The 20,144-nt window shown below is 39.4% G+C and overlaps 1 protein-coding gene across 1 annotated transcript in view; it reads right to left on the minus strand.

Annotated features, from left to right (window-relative positions):
- Positions 1–2,153: 2,153 nt before the first annotated feature.
- The window catches only part of PRSS12 (serine protease 12), a 321,958-nt gene continuing 303,967 nt past the window's right edge, over positions 2,154–20,144 (minus strand). Inside the window, exons 12-13 of the mRNA XM_073603187.1 lie at positions 15,333–15,613; positions 2,154–9,384 (exon numbers count right to left, since the gene is read on the minus strand). Of these exons, the coding sequence (XP_073459288.1) occupies positions 9,077–9,384; positions 15,333–15,613 (589 nt within the window). The 3' untranslated portion in view covers positions 2,154–9,076. The remainder of the gene's footprint in view (positions 9,385–15,332; positions 15,614–20,144) is intronic.

The raw sequence follows: 20,144 nt of genomic DNA on the forward strand, positions 1-20,144 counted from the left end.
TCTAAGAATAGAACTTCGGAGCCCCATGGATGCATATGTGCAGTGACTGGATGTCAGGGCCTAACTGCCCTGCTACTTCATAATTGCGTTATGTGGTCAGCAAGAAGGTAAATGCTTATTTGTACCTTTTATCCCCCCACTGGTTTCCAAAAAAGTCCCTTATAGTGATTTTTCTGTTTTCTATTTTGGCTGCACTTAGGCTTTAATTTAGAGCTAACCCTTCAAACCTAACCCCTGTAATATTTATTTTGAAACACTAGATGGTGCTCCTCTTCTGGGCTGAATGATAGCCATTCATGAAGGGTCCTTTCACACGGGCGGTTCCGTTTGTTTCATCAGTTCACTCACTTTTTTCAAAGAAAAAACTGATCAGTTTTTCATAAGTTTTAAATCAGTATTTCATCATTTTTACATCAGTTTTTTTACATCCACTAAATAGATGCAAAAACGGACCATTTGTCTATTTACATCCGATTTTCGTCTGTTTAGTTTTTTTAATTTAACAAAAGTAGGGCTTTGATCGGTTTAAAAAAACAGATGTTGACGGGTGTGGATGTAAAGAGATGTAAAAGGATGATCATCTGTTTACATCCGTTTTTCCATAGACATGCATTGATGTCCATTTTTCATCCTACAGAGTAGGACACAGTAGGAATTTCAGGAGGCGGAGTCACTACAGGAATCACTGTTTGCAGGCAGCAAAGTACCATGGGATATGAACATGGAGATTGAAAGTAAACAGCAGAGGAGATACTACGAAGCATGCAGGGAATACAGGAAGTTGTGGAAAGAGATGGTCAGCAGTCAGGCACCACTCACAACATGAAAGGAGATCTTTCAAAAAAAACTATCATGAATTGTCAAAAATAATTATTGCTTGTGTAGCACACACCCCCGGAGGTTCAGCTAAGAATATGCCTAGGTCTCCTTTGTTAGTACAGAGGTTGTCTGATGCAGACATAGTTCCATGCACACCAACAATACAGGCTCAGTCTAGAGCAGGGGTCTTCAAACTATGGCCCTCCATTTGTTCAGGAACTACAATTCCCATCATGCCTAGTCATGTCTGTAAATGTCAGAGTTTTATAATGCCTCATGGGATGTGTAGTTCTGCAACAGCTGGAGGGCCATAGTTTGGTGATCCCTGGTCTAGAGGATGTCTGTTTTGAATTTATTGCTGAATACCTTGAAACAGGAGAGGGGTTAAGGGATTATGATACTTTAAATAATGGGTGCTCAACCTGTGGCCCTCCACCTGTTGCCCATGAGGCACTGCAAGGCTAACAGTCACAAGCATGACTGCCAAAGGCAGAGGCATGATGGGACTTGTAGTTCTGCAACAGCTGGAGGGCCACAAATTGAGCATCCATTGTCCAAATGATAGCAGAAATAACAAGGGGACATCTTCTCACTAATGTTCTCTATTCAACCTTTCCTGGTGGTATCGGGGGATGGCCAGTATACCTAGGACTCTATAGGAGCAGTCCCAGTCCATATAGCATCTTTTGCCACTTAGTTCTCTTTTAGCACTTGCACACCCAAGAGTCCACAGTAAGGTTTTTACTCACAATGTCCTAGAAGCTGCCACCCAGAATCCACAGGTAGATCCTCAGTCAGGAAGATAAAGGATACTTCTCCAGAACTGGACTGTAGAATGATACCCTCCAGTAAATAGTCCTTTAGCAATCTACTCTAGGCCCCCAACCCAGCATCTGCTGAAACCCAGACTACAAGTTCTTGTCTCAGTAGCTATCTCCCAGGGGCAGAAGTCTCAGGAGAACTGAAACCCTCCCTGAAGAGGAAAGTACAATCTGGGAGGCCACCCAAGCATTTTTAACCTCCCAAGCCACCTTCCGGATGCCTCTTTCCTGGGATTAGCTAGGACGTGATAAATATTCATACTGGTCATTTGACTTTCCCTCCCCTATATTCTGTAAGCTTCTTTCAGAAGCAGATGAAAAAAAATAAACACCCAGCTAGGAAACTCCAACCAGACAAAAACAAGAGAATACTGCTCCACTAACTGCAGTGAAGCCAAAACCTACATTTAGTCAAGCAGCCTAACTAAAGGAGAATGCTACATTTATGTTGTTATTACAATGCCGATGCTTTAAAATGAAAGTGTATGTTGTGACCACAGAATTCTTTTAAGCCAAAGTAAATTTATTAAAAGAAACACTGAATTCTCAAGAACACGCTGTGTATTTCACAAAACAGCATTCTCAAGCTATGGTACAAAGGCAAGCAAGACTTTGAAATGTTCCTTAAATACTGTATAAAGAAGAAATAGTTCAAAGCTAGATATGAAATGAGTCTTACACAATTGAACATTCCGTTTATTTGTAACAAACCTTTAAACCATTGAGGAAGTCAGTTTTAAAAAGAGGTCAAACAATAATCTTAGCATCTAAAGGAGCACTATACAAATAATGTACATAATAAACATAAAATGAAACACATACAGGCTTGTATATATAAATAGCACCACATTTCAAAGTCCTTACAATAAAAAGCATAAGCTTCAAAGAAAAGGATGGATCCAAACATGTTATAAATATGGAATGCCAGACGCGGACAGCACTAATATGACCCAAAGGAGTTCAGATCATTGACAAAACAAATTAAGACTAATGTAGTGAGTTAAATCATTTTCCAACCACTAATGTTTTACTTTTCATCGGTGTTGCTTGCAAACACCTTGTCTATTTTAAATGCAGTTATACCAAAACCAAACTTTTGTACAGTACTTACCGTATGTTTGTATGTGAACACATTTAGAATGGACAGCACTTGCTAACAAAGCAATGTGCAAAACACAGAAACTGTTTATAATGTGTGCTCAGTCCAAAGTAGTGTTGCTCCTATTACAGGATCCAAAAACAGCAATAACAGTCCATGAAAGAATGAAGATAGTGCTTGTGTCTTGACACCAAAGATTACCCCTTGCTGTTATATCCACCACGTGCCCATATGAAACAATACGCACTCACCAGATTGCAATAACCTCCTTGTTATACAACAAGAAAAGTCAGCCGAGCTTTGTGGTCCCTCAGGGACCAGGTCATACCACTGGGCAGTGGTGGTGCGTCCATAAGGGCGCACGGGTGCTGCCCCCTCTTTCCAGCAATGACCCCTTTTATGAACAATGGATAGATTCATACATAGCATGAATCTATCCGCTGCCACCCCCTATTCAAGTGCCCGGCCCCTTTTTGGGTGTCGGGCACTTGAATTACAGCAGCGGGGGGTGTTTTTGAAGCACCTGATTAGAGCCATAGGCTCTAATAGGCATCAAAAAAGGTGACCTGCGAGCACCATGCAGGTGTGTTAGAACAGCGAATGAATAACACTGAACTACCTCTCCGCCAATCATGTGGTCGGGCTGAAACGACAGGCGCTGTGATTGGATGCCTATCAGGAGGAGAGGACGGGAGGAGAGGACGGGAGGAGAGGACGGGAGGGGACGTATGGAAGACACCGCTTTCTGTCGTCACCCGCTGCCCCACCAAGACAGGGTAAGTGCCAGGCAAATGGCGAGCGGGCGGGGGGGTCAAAGTGGCGGCATTCGATGGGCACAGTGGCAGCATTTGATGGGCACAGTGGAAGCATTTGATGGGCACAGTGGCTGGGTTTTATGGGCACAGTGGCTGGGTTTTATGGGCACAGTGGCTGCGTTTGATGGCACAGTGGCTGAAATTGATGGGCACAGTGGCTGCGTTTGATGGGCACAGTGAGGCTGCAATTGATGGGGTTTTTTCAGAATTGTTCAGTTTGTTTGCGCCCCCCACAAACATTTTGAGCACCAGCCGCCACTGCCACTGAGTTGGCACCTTGTGTAAATATCCTCTCCTCGCTGATAAGTGGATCAATATCCCAAAATATACTAAATTAATTCTGCAGGAAAAGCTTCATAATTTCCTGATAATGCTAAAGCTTGCCTGTCCCTTTTTCTGCTTCTTGTTCATTTCTATTGGCCAGTAAGGTGGGACAAGACAGCCCGATGAAGCTGTGGGAGGCAGTGGGGGGGTGTGACATCCCTTCCCGTTGTTTGTAAAAGCAATACAGCATCTAGGTAGTTCTAAAATGATACACTGAGCAAAAAAACCTGACAGCTCAGGTCAGAGACAATACTGACAATCCAATGTTAGAACAGCCATCTCTCCTGCTGTGCTATGGTGTTCTGACATTGGCTGAGAGGGCTGATCGGGAGGCGGTCGACAGACCTTTTTTAGTCATGAGCCTTTCGTCGGACCAGATGCAATACACACGGGCTAAAGGTTGGGCCAGTTTCTATTAAAATCTATTCGGCCCATGTGTAGTAGGCTTTAGGCTGGCCATGGATGGAGCAAATTTCTTTCCTGCAACCACGGGTTGATTACCCCATCAACACAGACAGTGTTGACAGGAAAATCCATCCCGCAGAGCCATTGCATTCTCCCGGGGAGGAGCGTCCAAGCAAGGAGAGCACAGTGATTATCGCTAGCAACTATAACAACCACTAGCAATAATCGCATGTAAAATTGGTCGATAAACTTGGGATCATTCAGCCTGCCCATACATGGTTCGAATCTCGGCTGGTTCCTGTCTATGGCCGGTTTTAGCCGGGTATACACGGGGAGTTTTTTTCGTTTATTCAACCAGTGGGACACTGGTTTCTGCTGAAACTAGCAACTTTTGGTCCATGTATGCCAGCCTTTATAGCTCAATCTGCCCAATTATGAGGCTGTAGTTACAAAAGAGCCTAGACACTCTCACATACCATGAAATGCATCGATATTTTTCAGGAAGAATTCAAGAAAAAGATACCTTTTTATTCAGGGAAAACACTTAGGCACAATAAACTTTTCTAAATGTTTCCTATAACTTAGCAAATTTTTGCCTCAGGTTCACTCTAAAAACCAACCTACGATCATATGATAAGTGACACTTTTGTACTGGGATGACCATACTTTCCACAAATACTGTTTAGTACTTCTATATCTAAATAATCAGTCATAGCTGTCATTTGAAAAAAGACTAATGCCATGTACACATTACACTTTTCGGCATCAAAGGTCCAACGGTCTTTCCGACGGACTTTTGATGGACTTCCAATGGACTTTCGAATGAACGGACTTGCCTTCATGCGATCACACCAAAGTCTGACGGATTCGTACATGATGACGTACGACCGGACTAAAATAAGGAAGTTCATAGCCAGTAGCCAGATTTTTTCGACCTGACTTGAATCCGTTGGAAAGATTTGAAACATGTTTTAAATCTAAAGTCCATCTGATTTTTGACCGAAAAAGTCCGCTGCAGGTCCGATGAAGCCCACACATGGTAGGATTGTCCGACGGATTTGTTCCGTCGGACCAGTCTGATTGAAAAGTCCGCCCGTGTGTACATGACATTAGTCCCGTTCTTCAATATCTATGAAGCTCAGTTGAAGTTTTGATCAAAATGCTTACCAGAAATCACGATTCAGTGACTTTGTACCTTATGGGGAAAAAAATGGATTAAAATATAACCCTGTGGCAGTTTGTGAGTTTCTGCTCATTTTTGCTATACTTCAACATAAAAATATAAAAGAGCTAGATGTTCACTGATATCTGCAGCTTAATGTGCCCAGTTTGCAGGCAGATGTTGGAGGCAAGCACAAGGAAAAAAAAATACAGTATGCCTTATGTGTGTTGAAGGTACAGTGCACCACATTTATCTATGTTCTCTGCTGGAGTTTTTATCTATAGACAGTTTGGAATCAGATACGAAATACAATAACAAAAAGGATTTTTAACTGGTTCCAAATCAATTTTTGTTAGGTAAGAAAGGTGAAGCTTAAATGTAATCTAGAGGGCACAAATGTATATGTATATATCTTTATACTTTTGTGAAGTTCTGCTGTGCTGAATTTGCTTTGCATAACATTATACTTTAAAATATGAAGTAACTAAAAAGAGACCCTTAAAATACCGTGGAAAGATCCTGCTCTGTATCTCCACACATATATTTGTAGCTCGGGTGCTGTCTAGTGAACCACAGTAATGATTAAGCATCCACCTTTCAATGAAGTTTGCTCATGAAAGTGTTTCAATGCTTTAAGCAATATGGTATTTGAAAATGACATTATACATTTGGTAGTACAGTGCTGCAGCTATACAGATACACAAAGTTATATTAACATCAGAATGAATTTCTAAAATGAAAAAAGAAAGGGCAGTACAGGGTTTGCAGAGCCAACAGTGATAGTCTTCTAATTAGACATATCAGACCTGTACTTAGGTATGCCAATGCCTTATGAGCACCTGCCTGGTCTGTTCCCATGAACAGGATAAATCTGATATTTTTCTCAATGGAGTGGTTTAAATGGGTGAGCCGAGTCAAAATTCAATGTTTGCTAGTTGGGCTGAGTCAGCTGGCATAGATTTCATACTGAATTTCCAAAGATATACACAGCAAGAACCTGATAGGTGCTTGATCTCACGGTAAACCAATTGGTACAGATTTGACTCAATACAACATATTTAGATCTGACATTAGGGACTGCTTAGATGAGCAAAGAAAACATGAAAAATGCTTTTAGTTTTATAGAGCACTCATTTTTCATAATTAAAGGGATTTTTACTAATTTTTTAGAAGCAATAATTCTGATAATTTCATAACTGCTATTGTGTTCTCTACAGGTCCCTAACCTCTTATATGTCAACTGATATATATTTCATTTATAATTAGGCAACAGAAGTAGGAAATATACTGATTTATACAGAATGCAAAATGGGCCACAGAACTAATTCAGAAAAATAGCTTGGGTACTTTTCAGTGTTGTTATACATTCTGTAAATGAGTTTATAATTAGTATTATGAAATCTATATTGACAACCTTGTCTATACATATAACAAGAGTTCTTAAGGCCCCTTTCACACTTGTACAATTTGTCCTGTGACTTGGGACTGCAAAGTCATATGAAAGTCATATGAAGTCGTTCCCCATGATTTCCAATGACAACCATTCATATTAGTACAACTTCAAGTCGTGCCGACTTCAAAGTGGTCCCTGCACTACTTTGGTCCGACTTTGATGCGAGTTACACAGGCAGTCCCTGAAATCACATCAAAATCGCGCGACTTTGAAGTAGTGGTAGTGTGAAAGGGGCTTAAAAGAAAAATGCACTTAGAAATATCCAGGTAACTCAGTAGAAGGAGCTCAGCAATGACAACCTGCATATTTCTTAATTTCTTATTTCTGCATTATTTCTATAATTATGTTTTTTCCTTGATATATATTTTGATATTTATTGGGGTTGCTTTTTTGAATGATTTGTATGATTAACATAAATCTTTTATATATTGCAATGTGAATTGCAAATGAACAAAAGCATTACATTAACTGGACCTGTAGTAGCTTTATAAATGACTAAGATAACCTATACGGCCCATATGATATTTCTCCTCTCTGTATCATTGGGGCCTGCGACTGATTTTCTGGAATTAACTATTCGCAGGGTCTTCTGTACCTACCTGCTCCCAAGTGTTTGAACCTGGCAACAGATTGCGCAGGCACTGAGAGCTGGCATATGAGGGAATGGGGAATGCCTAGTCTACCCCATAACCTGGAAGACAAGAACTCTAACATAACAGTGAAGATGGTTATTGTAATACTTATACTAAGGTCTGGCATAGAATGAGGGAGGGTTATAACCCCTGTCAGGTTTTATTTTGCCATGTGTGTCCCAATGGGGAGATTTCCCTTCACTTTCTGTCCCATAGCCAAAACAGGAAGTTAAGAAAAAAAAACTAAAAATTAAGGGAATCTCTTGGGGTCACCAGAACGAGTGTCCCCTTTGGAAAATGTCCCCTCTATTACTGTTCTGGGGACAACCCAAAGTTTGAGATTTTCTTTTCTTTTTACTTTGAATGATAACGGTAAACAGAACAAATAGAGAGGATGAATCTCCCTAACAGGAGCAGAGACAGCAATAAAAATCTGTCAGGTATTCAAATCCCTCTCTACTCTGTCCAAAACTTAAAAAAAAAATTCCTTTAGTTATACTCTAATACATTTGAGGGCTAGTACAGGATTGCTTTACAATAGATTGCATTACATGTTAAATATTAAAAACAGGAAAGAGACCTCAAACTTTTTTAGCCTCAGGGGTAGGCTGCTAGCTAAAGCAGTCAATACATTTTGCAATTTTCTTTCCTTCAACCATGGGTCAGTGTTATGTTCTTCCGGCGGTAAGCGCAGGTAACCTTCCCCATCGGCAGAATAAAATTATCACTGCTGGCTGCTATGGCCAATGGCAGTGATTGGACGAAAAAACCCAACAGGCTGATTGTATTGAAGTTGATCAATGGATCAAATTTAGTACAACCAGCCTGGCCATAGACGGATTGAAATTTGGCCATTTCCTGCTGAACTGACCAAATTTCGATCTGTCTATGCCTGGCTTAGGGAACAATGAGCATTTAAAAGACACAATGGTTCTTTTTGACTTGAACAGTTTTTGATAATGTAGTGGAGATGGATGTATTGATTTCTAGAGGTACATTGTCTCAGTAATCTGGCTGATAGTCTATTACCCAAGCTAAACCTCACAAATAGCCTTAAATTCCACAATATAACATTTTGCTGTACCTAATCCAACACTTTATTTTGTTATTCTAGAGCATTAATTCCTTCACAACCTTTGACATAAAAATGATTAAAACTGATACTATAATTTTCATCACATTGGCAACAATTTAGCACTATTCTTACCAAACTGGACATTTACAGAAATTACATTTTATTTTATGGTCTCCATTCTTCTTGCTGTCCACCAAGTCTTATTGTCTATAAGAGTGGTTTACTCTAATCTAGTATAAAGGCTGGCCTTTTGTCATTTTTATTTTTTTAACAGCAGCTACAGAGAGGTAATACCAGTCCCACATTGTTTTACAACATGACTGATAAGGAAATAAACTGTACATTTTAAACCCAAGCTTGTAGCCTAGAAGAGAAATCACAACATACTAGCTCCAAAGTGCCTTGCTGTCAGTGTGAAATCCGTGACAGTTTGGTCTGGCTACATTGAAAACATTTAAGCTTTTGTGATCTTTACAAATTGGTCAAACTTTTTATCCATGGTATTAAGGCAGACACTTTAGTATATACTCCAGGAGAGTCTTTAACACCACAGCCATAACCCCAGGAGGTTACTCCATATACTACCCAGCTGCCTCCAGTTCTTTCACACACCAAAGGACCGCCACTGTCTCCTTGACAGCTGTCCACATGTTTCTGCTCAGGAGGACTTCCTGCACAAAGCATCCTCCCAGTAAATCGACCCTTGTACCGCTCTTCACAAATCCGCTTCGGTAATAAAGTCACGGAAGCTTGTTGCAAAGTCCTTGAATATGCTCGGCCTAAAAACAAATGCATCAAAAGCAAATTAAAATGCACATTTTTAAGTGACAGCATTCACTGTCAATTATTTTCTAAACCAGCAGTTGGATGACATGTCTAGTACGGTTGGTATTTTATGGATCTGAGCCTCTGCAGGAGGTCAGAGAGGAGAACCTAAAGAAACATTTGCCAGAACAGGGCTGTCAGTGACTGATGTTCTTCCATAATGGGCATGACTTCAAGAAACACACCATGATTGACAGCTCTACTTCTTAAGAAATTTTTTTGGCAGTTATTTTATTTTCAGGGACTTTGCAGTGAAGACTTTGCATTTTTTACAGATGGAAATGTAAAGTCCATTAATAAGTTGTCATTGAGACCCTGAGTCATCACACTAACATAAATGTAACCTCTGTATTAAACTTAAATCAGTATTAAAGCAAAAAAATAAAATTTTATATATTGCAACGTACCAATATTTAGATGTGGTGGCTGTATTAGTTTCCTTTTTTTAGGCTTTATTTGCAGTTATTTTCACCTGGTAATTAGGCCATTAAAGGAGAAGTACAGACTCATTTGACTCAAAGCTCATTTGACTGTACTTTTCCTGTGGATTACAGGATTTGAGATCATTTTGCACTCATGTGACCCGTTTTCAGTAGACAGCGGGCTGAAGCCTGCTGTCGGCTGATGTCACAGTGTCGGTCCAGGCTTGGGAAAGATCGCTACCATATGTTCAGGATTCGCCCACATGCCTGGACTGGCCCCCGGCTCAGTCTCTCAGCAAGCCACTGGGAGCCTGAGCCTGCTACCCTTGCCCCTTTCACAGCCCAGAGTGACCCCCACTCAGAAGGGCAGAGCAGAGAGCAGTCACCAGTTCTCCACTCAGGGAGCTCTGAGAACCGAGCAATCAGTGGTGTTTCATCTCTCGGTTCTCAGCCTTAGAGATGGCGGGAGACAGATGCAGCATTGGACTGATGCTGCATCCACCTAGGAAAGTATGATTAAACAAAAAAATTCCCATACTTCTCGTTTAAGTCTGTTATTTTTCAACCTCTTTTAACAGACCAAGCTGTAGAGCAAAAGTGGCAGTTAGAGATTTGAGGCAATCCATTTAACACTGACAGGGTTGCTTACAATGGTCAAGCTGGAGTTCATCTGTAATGTGTTACTCAAGTCCATCTGTAAATCTATTTGTCCACCTAACACTGCCCTCTCCAGACAATGTTGCTGTCGAAGGGAGTCTCTGTTGCTCCTCCATAAATAGAGGAGCAACCATAAGACCAGGATAAAAGCCTAAAAAGAAAACAAATGCAAATGCAGCCACTGCATTTGAAACAGAAATAAATCCGAAAACAAAATTGAAAAAAGGTGACCATTGTAAGTACCCCTGTCAGTGTTAAATGGTTTGTTTCAACCCACTAATTGCCACTTTTGCTGGACAGCTTGATCTGTTGAAAAGTGGCAGGCTTACTTAAAATAAAGGAAGAAGGCCTAGACAAAGAAAATTAATGAAGATATCACATCTAAGAATTTTTGTTTTGGGGTTTAAAATCACTTTAGGGACTGGTCAGATGCAATATATTACATTTTTTTTTGGGGGGGGGGGGTGAATGACTGGTGAATGTCTAGAAGAGGACTGGAATGGGGCTCTAACATTTGGCATATTATAAATACAGTAATCGTCATTGAGATCTGGATTTACCATTAAATTATGGGATAACCAGGTGAGCAGTCAAGGACATCAATGGTAAACTAATCTGGCTAACAAACCGAATGGCAAATGTGTATTGAAAAAAAAGCAAATGAGTGGATAACCAGTCAGGCCTTATAGTCAGAAGGGATTTGAGAAGACTTAGTAAAATTATAAATACATTATCAACTGGCATAAACACAATGGGGTTTATTTATTAAAGCTGAAAAGTGAAAAATCAGGCTCACTTCTGCATAGAAACAAATGAGCTTCCAGGTTTTATTTCCAAAGCTTAATTGAACAAGCCGAGGTTAGAAGCTCATTGGTTTCTATGCAGAAGTGAGCTTGATTTTGCACTTTCCAGCTTTAGTAAATAAACCCCATTGTGTACTTAACAGTGGGGTATGTCTGTACTACAGTATACTGGTTTGCAGTGCTTTTATTCAAAGAAATATCATTTAGCTTGTTATGTTACATCAAAGGTGCTGATCATCATTTCAAAAGACACTGCCAATGCACCCCAAGGGAGCCTTAGAGCCAGCTAATTGTGGATGAGTTGGTCAGATTGTTATACTCTGTTGCAGGGGTCCCCAAGATTTCAAAATAAAGGGTCAGTTTACTGTCCTTTAGACTTTGGGGGGGGGGGGGGGCAGACTGTGGCCAGTGGGAATAGAATTTGTTTCTGGTATCAGTGGGAATAGACAGTGCACCAGATTTTGTATTCCGGGGAGGAATAGTGCCCCATTGTTGGTGTCAGTGGGAGAAATAGCACCCCATTGTTGAGCTCAGTAGCAGGAATTATGCCCCATTGTTGGTGTCAGTGGGCGGTATACTGTTTTAAAATCAATGGGAGGAATAGTGCCCAAAGGGCCAGATAAAGTCAAGCTCTACTGTATATAATCATAGTATAGTTTATACAATGCTTTATTATAATACATCATACTTATTATATGTCCCCTTTTCAATCAATTGCACACAATATTCACTGTAATGTGATTTAGTAAGTGTTGTAGCTGAAAATGTGTCTTGTTTTTAAATGGTACTTTTTTTTATTTTCAAGCCTTTCTAGTATCGATAGTGGACGTGTGTGAACAAGTAGAAACACAACTGGGCTGATTTACTAAAACTGGAGAGTGCAAATCTGGTGCAGCTCTGCATAGAAAGCAATCATCTTCCAGGTTTAAGTGAACAAACTGAAGTTAGAAGCTGATAGGCTACCATGCACAGCTGTACCAGATTTTACACGCTCCAGTTTTAGTAAATTAACCCCTATGGCTTTAGGCAAAATGCTTTAAATGTGTCATGAGCAACCACTCTTTGTTATCCTCTATGTGATACATTGTAAGGCTCTTTATTTAAAAGGGAAACTGAATGGAACCATGGGAGACCACAGCCTACATAATTATAATCTATTTCTCAGAAGATGCCATAAGTGTGAGAATATCATCCGTATGAGAGTAGTAGTGACAGCTACTAGGCAACAATTATGTAAGCTAAGGCCTGTGGAGCCCTTGTAGCACAGATAAAGGGTATTTAATTAAGTATTTTTTATACAACATGAAAAGATGCAAATGTTTATTTATTTTAAATTAGGCTATTCTGTTAAGGTGATTCTTTATTAAAACAAAAAAATGTTAAAAGAGAAGTAGGGCTAAAGCTTTTTTGGCCCTACTTCTCCTATAGATCACAGAAGTGCAAGCTCCTCTGAGTCATTTTCAACTGACAGCGGGCTAAAGCCCACTGTCGGCTGACGTCACTTGGCTGGTCCAGGCTGGGGAAAGATCCCAACTTTACAGTCGGGATCCACCCAGATGTCTGGACTGGCAGCTGGCTCAGCCTCTCAGCTGCACAGCTGCTCCTTCCCCTCCCCAGCCTAGCGCTCCAGTGAGCGTTAGAGGGGCAGATCAGAGAGCCGATGACTGACAGTCATGGCTCACTCTTCAGAGCGGAGGGGAGAACTGATTGATCAGCGGTGTTTGATCACTCAGTTCTCAGTGCAGGGATGGCAGGGGACAGATGCAGTATTGAATAAATGCTGCATACACCTAGGTAAGTATACGGTAAGATTTTTTTTCATATAACCAATATTTCTTTTAACATTAATTGGGGAGTTGATCAACATTAAGTTGGCACATTTTCCTTGTAGAATACCCCAAAACTGCAATCAGTCTTGGGATATAAGTGGCCATTTATACAATGATTTTTGGCCAAATGGACACATATTCCCACAGACTCCAAAATGTCATGAAAAGTGAAGATTGAAAACTGTGGACAAGTAGACAATGTAAATGTAATGAGTTAATGCACTAAGTGGCATATAATTGTGAAGTGGAAGGAAAATAATAAATGGTTTTTAATTTTTTTTACAAATAAATGTGTGAAAAGTGTGGCGCGCATTTGTATTCAGCCCCCCTGAGTCAATACTTTGTAGAACCACCTTTCGCTGCAATTACAGCTGCAAGTCTTTTTGGGGATGTCTCTACCAGCTTTGCACATCTAGAGAGTGACATTTTTGCCCATTCTTCTTTGCAAAATAGCTCAAGCTCTGTCAGATTGGATGCAGAGAGTCTGTGAACAGCAATTTTCAAGTCTTGCCACAGATTCCTAATTGGATTTAGGTCTGGACTTTGACTGGGTCATTCTAACACATGGATATGCTTTGATATAAACCATTCCATTGTAGCTCTGGCTGTATGTTTAGGGTTGTTGCCCTGCTGGAAGGTGAACCTCCGCCCCAGTCTCAAGTCATTTGCAGACTCTTATGCCCTGTACACACGGTCGGACATTGATCAGACATTACGACAACAAAATCCATGGATTTTTTCCTACGGATGTTGGCTCAAACTTGTCTTGCATACACACGGTCACACAAAGTTGTCAGAAAATCTGATCGTTCTGAACGCGGTGACGTAAAAAACACGTACGTCAGGACTATAAATGGGGCAGTAGCCAAAAGCTTTCATCTCTTAATTTATTCTAAGCATGCGTGGCACTTTGTGCGTCGGATTTGTGTACACACGATCGGAATTTCCGACAACGGATTTTGTTGTCGGAAAATTTTATAGCAAGCTCTCAAACTTTGTGTGTCAGAAATTCCGATGGAAAATGTGTGATGAAGCCCACACACGGTCGGAATTTCCGACAACAAGGTCTTATCACACATTTTCCGTCTGAAAATCCGACCGTGTGTACAGGGCATAACAGGTTTACTTCTAAGATTGTCCTGTATTTGGCTCCATCCATCTTTCCATTAACTGAGCAGCTTCCCTGTCCCTGCTAAAAAAAGCATCCCCACAACATGATGCTGCCACCACCATGTTTCACGGTGGGTATGGTGTGTTCAGGGTGATGTGCAGTGTTAGTTTTCTGCCACAAATAGTGTTTTGCTTTTTAGGCCAGAAAGTTCAATTTCTTATCTGACCAGAACATCTTCTTCCACATTTGCAGTGTCCCCCACATGGCTTCTAGCAAACTGCAAACGGGACTTCTTATGGCTTTCTTTCAACAATGGCTTTCTTGTTGCCACTCTTCCATAAAGGCCAGATTTGAGGAGTGCACAACTAATAGTCGTCCTGTGGACAGATTCTCCCACCTGAGTTGTGGATCTCTGCAGCTCCTCCAGAGTTACCATGGGCCTCTTGGTTGCTTCTTTGATTAATGCTCTCCTTGCCCAGCCTGTCAGTTTAGGTGGACTGACATGTCTTGGTAGGTTTGCAGCTGTGCCATACTCTTTCCATTTTTGGATAATGGATTGAACAGGGCTCCATGAGATGTACAAAGCTTGAGATATTTTTTTATAACCTAACCTTGCTTTAAACTCCTCCACAACTTTATCCCTGACCTGTCTGGTGTGTTCCTTGGCCTTCATGATACTGTTTGTTCACCAAAGTTCTCTAAAAAACCTCTGAGGGCTTTGCAGAACAGCTGTATTTATACTGAGATTAAATTACACAAAGGTGGGCTCTATATACTAATTAGGTGACTTCTGAAGGCAATTGGTTCCACTAGATTTTAGTCAGGGGTATCAGAGTAAAGGGGGCTGAATAAAAATACACGCCACACTTTTCAGATATTTATTTGTAAAAAAAAAAAAAGTTGAAAACCATTTATCATTTTCCTTCCACTTCACAATTATGTACCACTTTGTGTTGGTCTATCACATAAAATCCCAAAACGTTTTACATTTTTGGTTATGACATGACAAAATGTTAGAATAAGGCTTATTCTCAAAGAAAACAATACATGTACAATATGTTAAAGAATAAAAATAAATACCTGTGTCACCCCATCCTGTAATATAACAATTTGATGCTGTTTTTTGTGGCCTTTCTCGCCTCATAGGTAGACAGGCTGGTAATACGTGGCTGCTGAATGTCACACACTGGTCTGAAGCTCCATCTAGTCTTATTAAAGCAATATCATAATCACTTCCATCTGGTCTATAGTCTTTGTGGATAATGATCTGCTGGATTCCCAAATCCTCTTCATACTCCTCTGGGACAAGTGTGTGATAGTCTCCTACTCTTATCACATAATTGCGCGTACTGTTTCCATATCTGAAAGGGAAACATGAAAGGACAGTGATTACAGGATCTTACACAGAAGTAATGCCCAAGGTAAATGTTATCAGGTACAATTCTTATTAACAGGTATTCAATGTGATATATGGTGCTCTGGCTTTTTTTTATTATAAAAATAGTGCTAGAGCCAATATATTAAAGTGCTCAACAGGTACTGTGTATACCCTCAACCTTTTTGGACATATCATGCTTCTATCATGTATGATGTCCAATGACAAGGGTGGGAGTGTACATGGAAGGTAACCTGTGGGGAACTTTAATATATCCAGTTGCTATTGGAGACTTCAGCACTGTGAAGAGATACTCTTTTACACCTTTCATTTTTGCATACTTTTGTGGAGCACAAGAAGCACGTTCTGTGTGGATGTTGGCACTAATTTATTTAACCACTTGCCGACCAGCGCACGACGATGTACGTCGGCACAATGGCACGGCTGCGCAAATGGGCGTACCTGTATGTCCCCTTTAAGAAGTGGCATTGTGGGCGCGCGTGCCCCGCCGCGTACTCCATGAGCGTGCCCGCGGGTCCTGCGGGCTTGATGTCCGCCGGGGGCCTGCGATCGTGACATGGAGCGGCAGAACGGGGAGATGCCTATGTAAACAAAGCATTTCCCTGTTCTGCCTAGTGACATGACAGGGAGCTACTGCTCCCTGTCATCGGGAGCAGTGATCTCTGTCATGTTGTAGTGAACCCATCCTCCCTACAGTTAGAATCACTCCCTAGGACACACTTAACCCCTGGATCGCCCCCTACTGTTTAACCCCTTCCCTTCCAGTGTCATTTACACAGTAATCAGCGCATTTTTATAGCACTGATCGCTGTATAAATGACAATGATCCCAAAATAGTATCAAAAGTGTCCAATGTGTCTGCCATAATGTTGCAGTCACGATAAAAATCGCAGATCACCGCCATTACTAGTTAAAAAAAAATAATAAAAATGCCATCAATCTATCCCCTATTTTGTAGACGCTATAACTTTTGCGCAAACCAATCAATATACACTTATTGCGATTTTTTTTACCAAAAATATATAGAAGAATACATATTGGCCTAAAATGAGAAAGCTCTATTTGTGGGGAAAAAAGGATGTCAATTTTGTTTGGGTGCAACGTAGTACGACAGCGCAATTGTCAGTTAAAGCGACACAGTGCTGAATGGCAAAAAGTGCTCTGGTCAGGAAGGGGGTAAAATCTTCCAGGGCTGAAGTGGTTAAAGTGTTACTAAAACCACAAAAGTAAAATCAGTCTGTATATGCAGTAAAGCATGCTTGTTATAGTCACTGTGGAACCTAAGGGTTTAATCCTCTGCATTGCGTAAAAAGGCTGCTTGATCCTGTCTTCTCTAATCCGCCCCTTCTTCCACTGTCCCCAATCTATCTGCTGATAGAACAGAGCCTTGGGGCAAGCTGCACATGCTCAGTTTGGTGTGTATTGCTAGAGCGTTTTTGTTTTTTTCTTGGGAGAGTGCATGCGATCAGCACAGGGCCAATCAGCACTGTCCAGACAGAGTTTCAGGGGTCCTGCAGCCTCATAGGACAATCAGGGGACAGTGAAAACTCCTCCTACAAGCTTTAACCAGTGCTCTGCTGGACACTGATAGAAGTCACAAGACTGCTATATACTGCTGATGAGAAAAGGTATTTAGCAGTTTATATTTACTAGAATAATTACATTTCCATGTTCTGTGTACTGTGGGAGACCAGATATAGTGAATGCAGGGTCCTGGGTTTAGTAACACCTTAAGTAGTTTTACTGTATCCCAGAGTTGTGAATTTTAATTCACAAAGTATGGAAGTGCAGTCAACACTAGACATGTGAAGGACGAAAAAAATTGTTTTGTTTTGGTTCGTTTTGAGTCGTTATTTAAATAAATTCGTTTAGTTAAATGTGTTACATTCATGTTTGGAATTCGTTTAGTTAATTTCGTATTCGATTTCGAAAAATTCAACTGCATTCGAAAAAAATGTGAAAAAAGTTATCGAATCAGTATTCGAATTCGAAAACGCATTCAATTTTTTTTCCATTTAAATGCAGCTGTTGCATTAAAGGGGTTGTAAACCCTTGTGTTTTTTCACCTTAATGCATCCTATGCATTAAGGTGAAAAAACTTTTGACGCTGACTAACCCCCCCGTTTTACTCACCTGAGCCCGTTCATTCCCCTGGCGGAGACGCGCTCTACCTCTCTGCCCCCGTTGTCTTGGCTCTTGATTGGATAGATTGATAGCAGCGCAGCCATTGGCTCCTGCTGCTGTCAATCAAATCCAATGACGCAGACGCCAGGGGGCAGGGCTAAGTCCTGTATTCTGTGTGAATGGACACAGAAGCAGGACTCAGGAGTATGCCCGCATGGGTGTCCAACGTGAGCACTCAATGCGGGGAGGAGCTACCAGCGCTGCCGGGGGACCCCAAAAGAGGAGGACCGGGGCCACTCTGTGCAAAACGAACTGCACAGTGGAGATAAGTATGACATGTTTGTTATTTAAAAAAAAAAAAACAAGGATTTGCAACCCCTTTAAGCTATTCATACTGACTAACCATCTTCCGAAATTTGAATTTCGAATAGATTGAATTTTAATTTGAATAGAAAAGATTAGAATAGAATAGAAAATAATAGAAAAGAATAGAATAGAAAATAGGAGAATAGAATAGAAAAGAATAGAATAGAATAGAATAGAAAAACAATAAAATAGAAAGAATATTATATATAACCATCTTCCGAAGTTAGAATTTGAATACAAAAGAATAGAATAGAATATAAAATAGAAAAGAATAGAATAGAATAGAAAAACAATAGAACAGAATAGAAAAAAACAGAATATATAACCATCTTCTGAAATTCAAAATTGACTAGAAAAGATTAGAATAGAATAGAAAAGAATAGAATAAAAAAATAGAAAAGAATAGAATAGAAAATAAGAAATAGAAAAGAAAAGATTAGAATAGAAGATCAATAGAATGGAATAAAATAAAATAGAAAGAATATAACGGATATATATTTCTATTTTGTGCTATTCTATGTTAATTGTTTTTCTATTCTATTCTATATTCTATTATTTTCTATTATTTTCTATTCTAATCTTTTCTATTCTAATTCATTCTATTCAAAATTTGCATTTCTGAAGATGGTTATTTTCTTTATATTTTATTCTATTCTTTTCTACTCTATTCTCTTATTTTCTATTATTTTGGATTCCATGGTTTTGGATTCTATTCTAATCTATTCTATTCAAATTCAAATTTATTCTATTGGAAATTCGAATTTCAGAAGACGGTCATATTCTTTCTATGTTATTCTATTCTATTGCTTTTCTATTCTTTTATTTTCTATTCTAATCTTTCTTTTGTCTTCTTTTCTTTTCTTTTCTATTCTATTCTAATCTTTTCTTTTCAAATTCATTCTATTCGAAATTCAAATTTCTGAAGATGGTTAGGTTATATTCTTTCTATTTTATTCTATTCTTTTCTATCCTATTCTATTGTTTTTCTATTCTATTATTTTCTATTCTCTTATTTTCTATTCTACTCTTTTCTATCATTTTGGTACACTATGGCAGATGTTGATGGTGCACTGGTGGTATACTGTGACAGATGTTGATGGCGCACTGGTACACTGTGAAAGACGTTGATGGGGCACTGGTACACTGTGACAGATGTTAATGGGGCACTGGTATACTGTGACAGATGTTGATGGGACACTGGTACACTGTGAGAGATGTTGATAGGGCACTGGTGCACTGTGACAGATGTGCATAGGGCACTGGTGGTACCCTGTGACAGATGTTGATGTAGCATAACTGTTTCTTATTATATTCTATTGCTTTTCTATTCTATTATTTTGTATTATTTTCTATTCTATTGTTTTCTATTCTATTGTAATCTTTTCTATTCAAATTCATTCTATTCGAAATTTGAATTTCAGAAGATAGTTATAATATAACCATCTTAAGAAATTTGAAATTGAATAGAAAAGATTAGAATAGAATAGAAAAGAGTAGAAAATATTAGAAAAGCATGGAATAGAAAATAAAATAATAGAATAGAAAATCAATAGAATAGACTAAAGCACAATAAAATAGAAAGAATATAATGGTTCAATTTCTGAAGATGGTTATATTCTTTATATTTTTTTCTATTCTATTGTTTGTCTATTCTATTCTTTTATTTTCTATTCTATTATTTTCTATTAATTTAACTTTTATAGAAAATCGATTTCTATTTTTTTCTAATTAGATTTCGATTCAAATTTATTTTCAAATTCAAATCAAATTTGTTTTCAAATTCAAATTAAATTTTGTCTGAATTTCAGTCTGTTATTTCTGATTAGTTTAAAGTCGTTACTATTGTAATTCAGTAATTTGGATACATCCAAATTTCCGAAGAACAAAAAATTCATCCAAATTTCGATTTGGAATGAAATGGACCGCATACGTCTAGTCAACACACTGCATGTAAACTCTTTTTTTAATAACCAAGCAAAGGTGCACTGAAGCCCAAGGTAACTAGT

This window comes from Aquarana catesbeiana, linkage group LG01 (genome assembly GCF_042186555.1).
Source record: "Aquarana catesbeiana isolate 2022-GZ linkage group LG01, ASM4218655v1, whole genome shotgun sequence".
Lineage (NCBI taxonomy): Eukaryota > Metazoa > Chordata > Amphibia > Anura > Ranidae > Aquarana > Aquarana catesbeiana.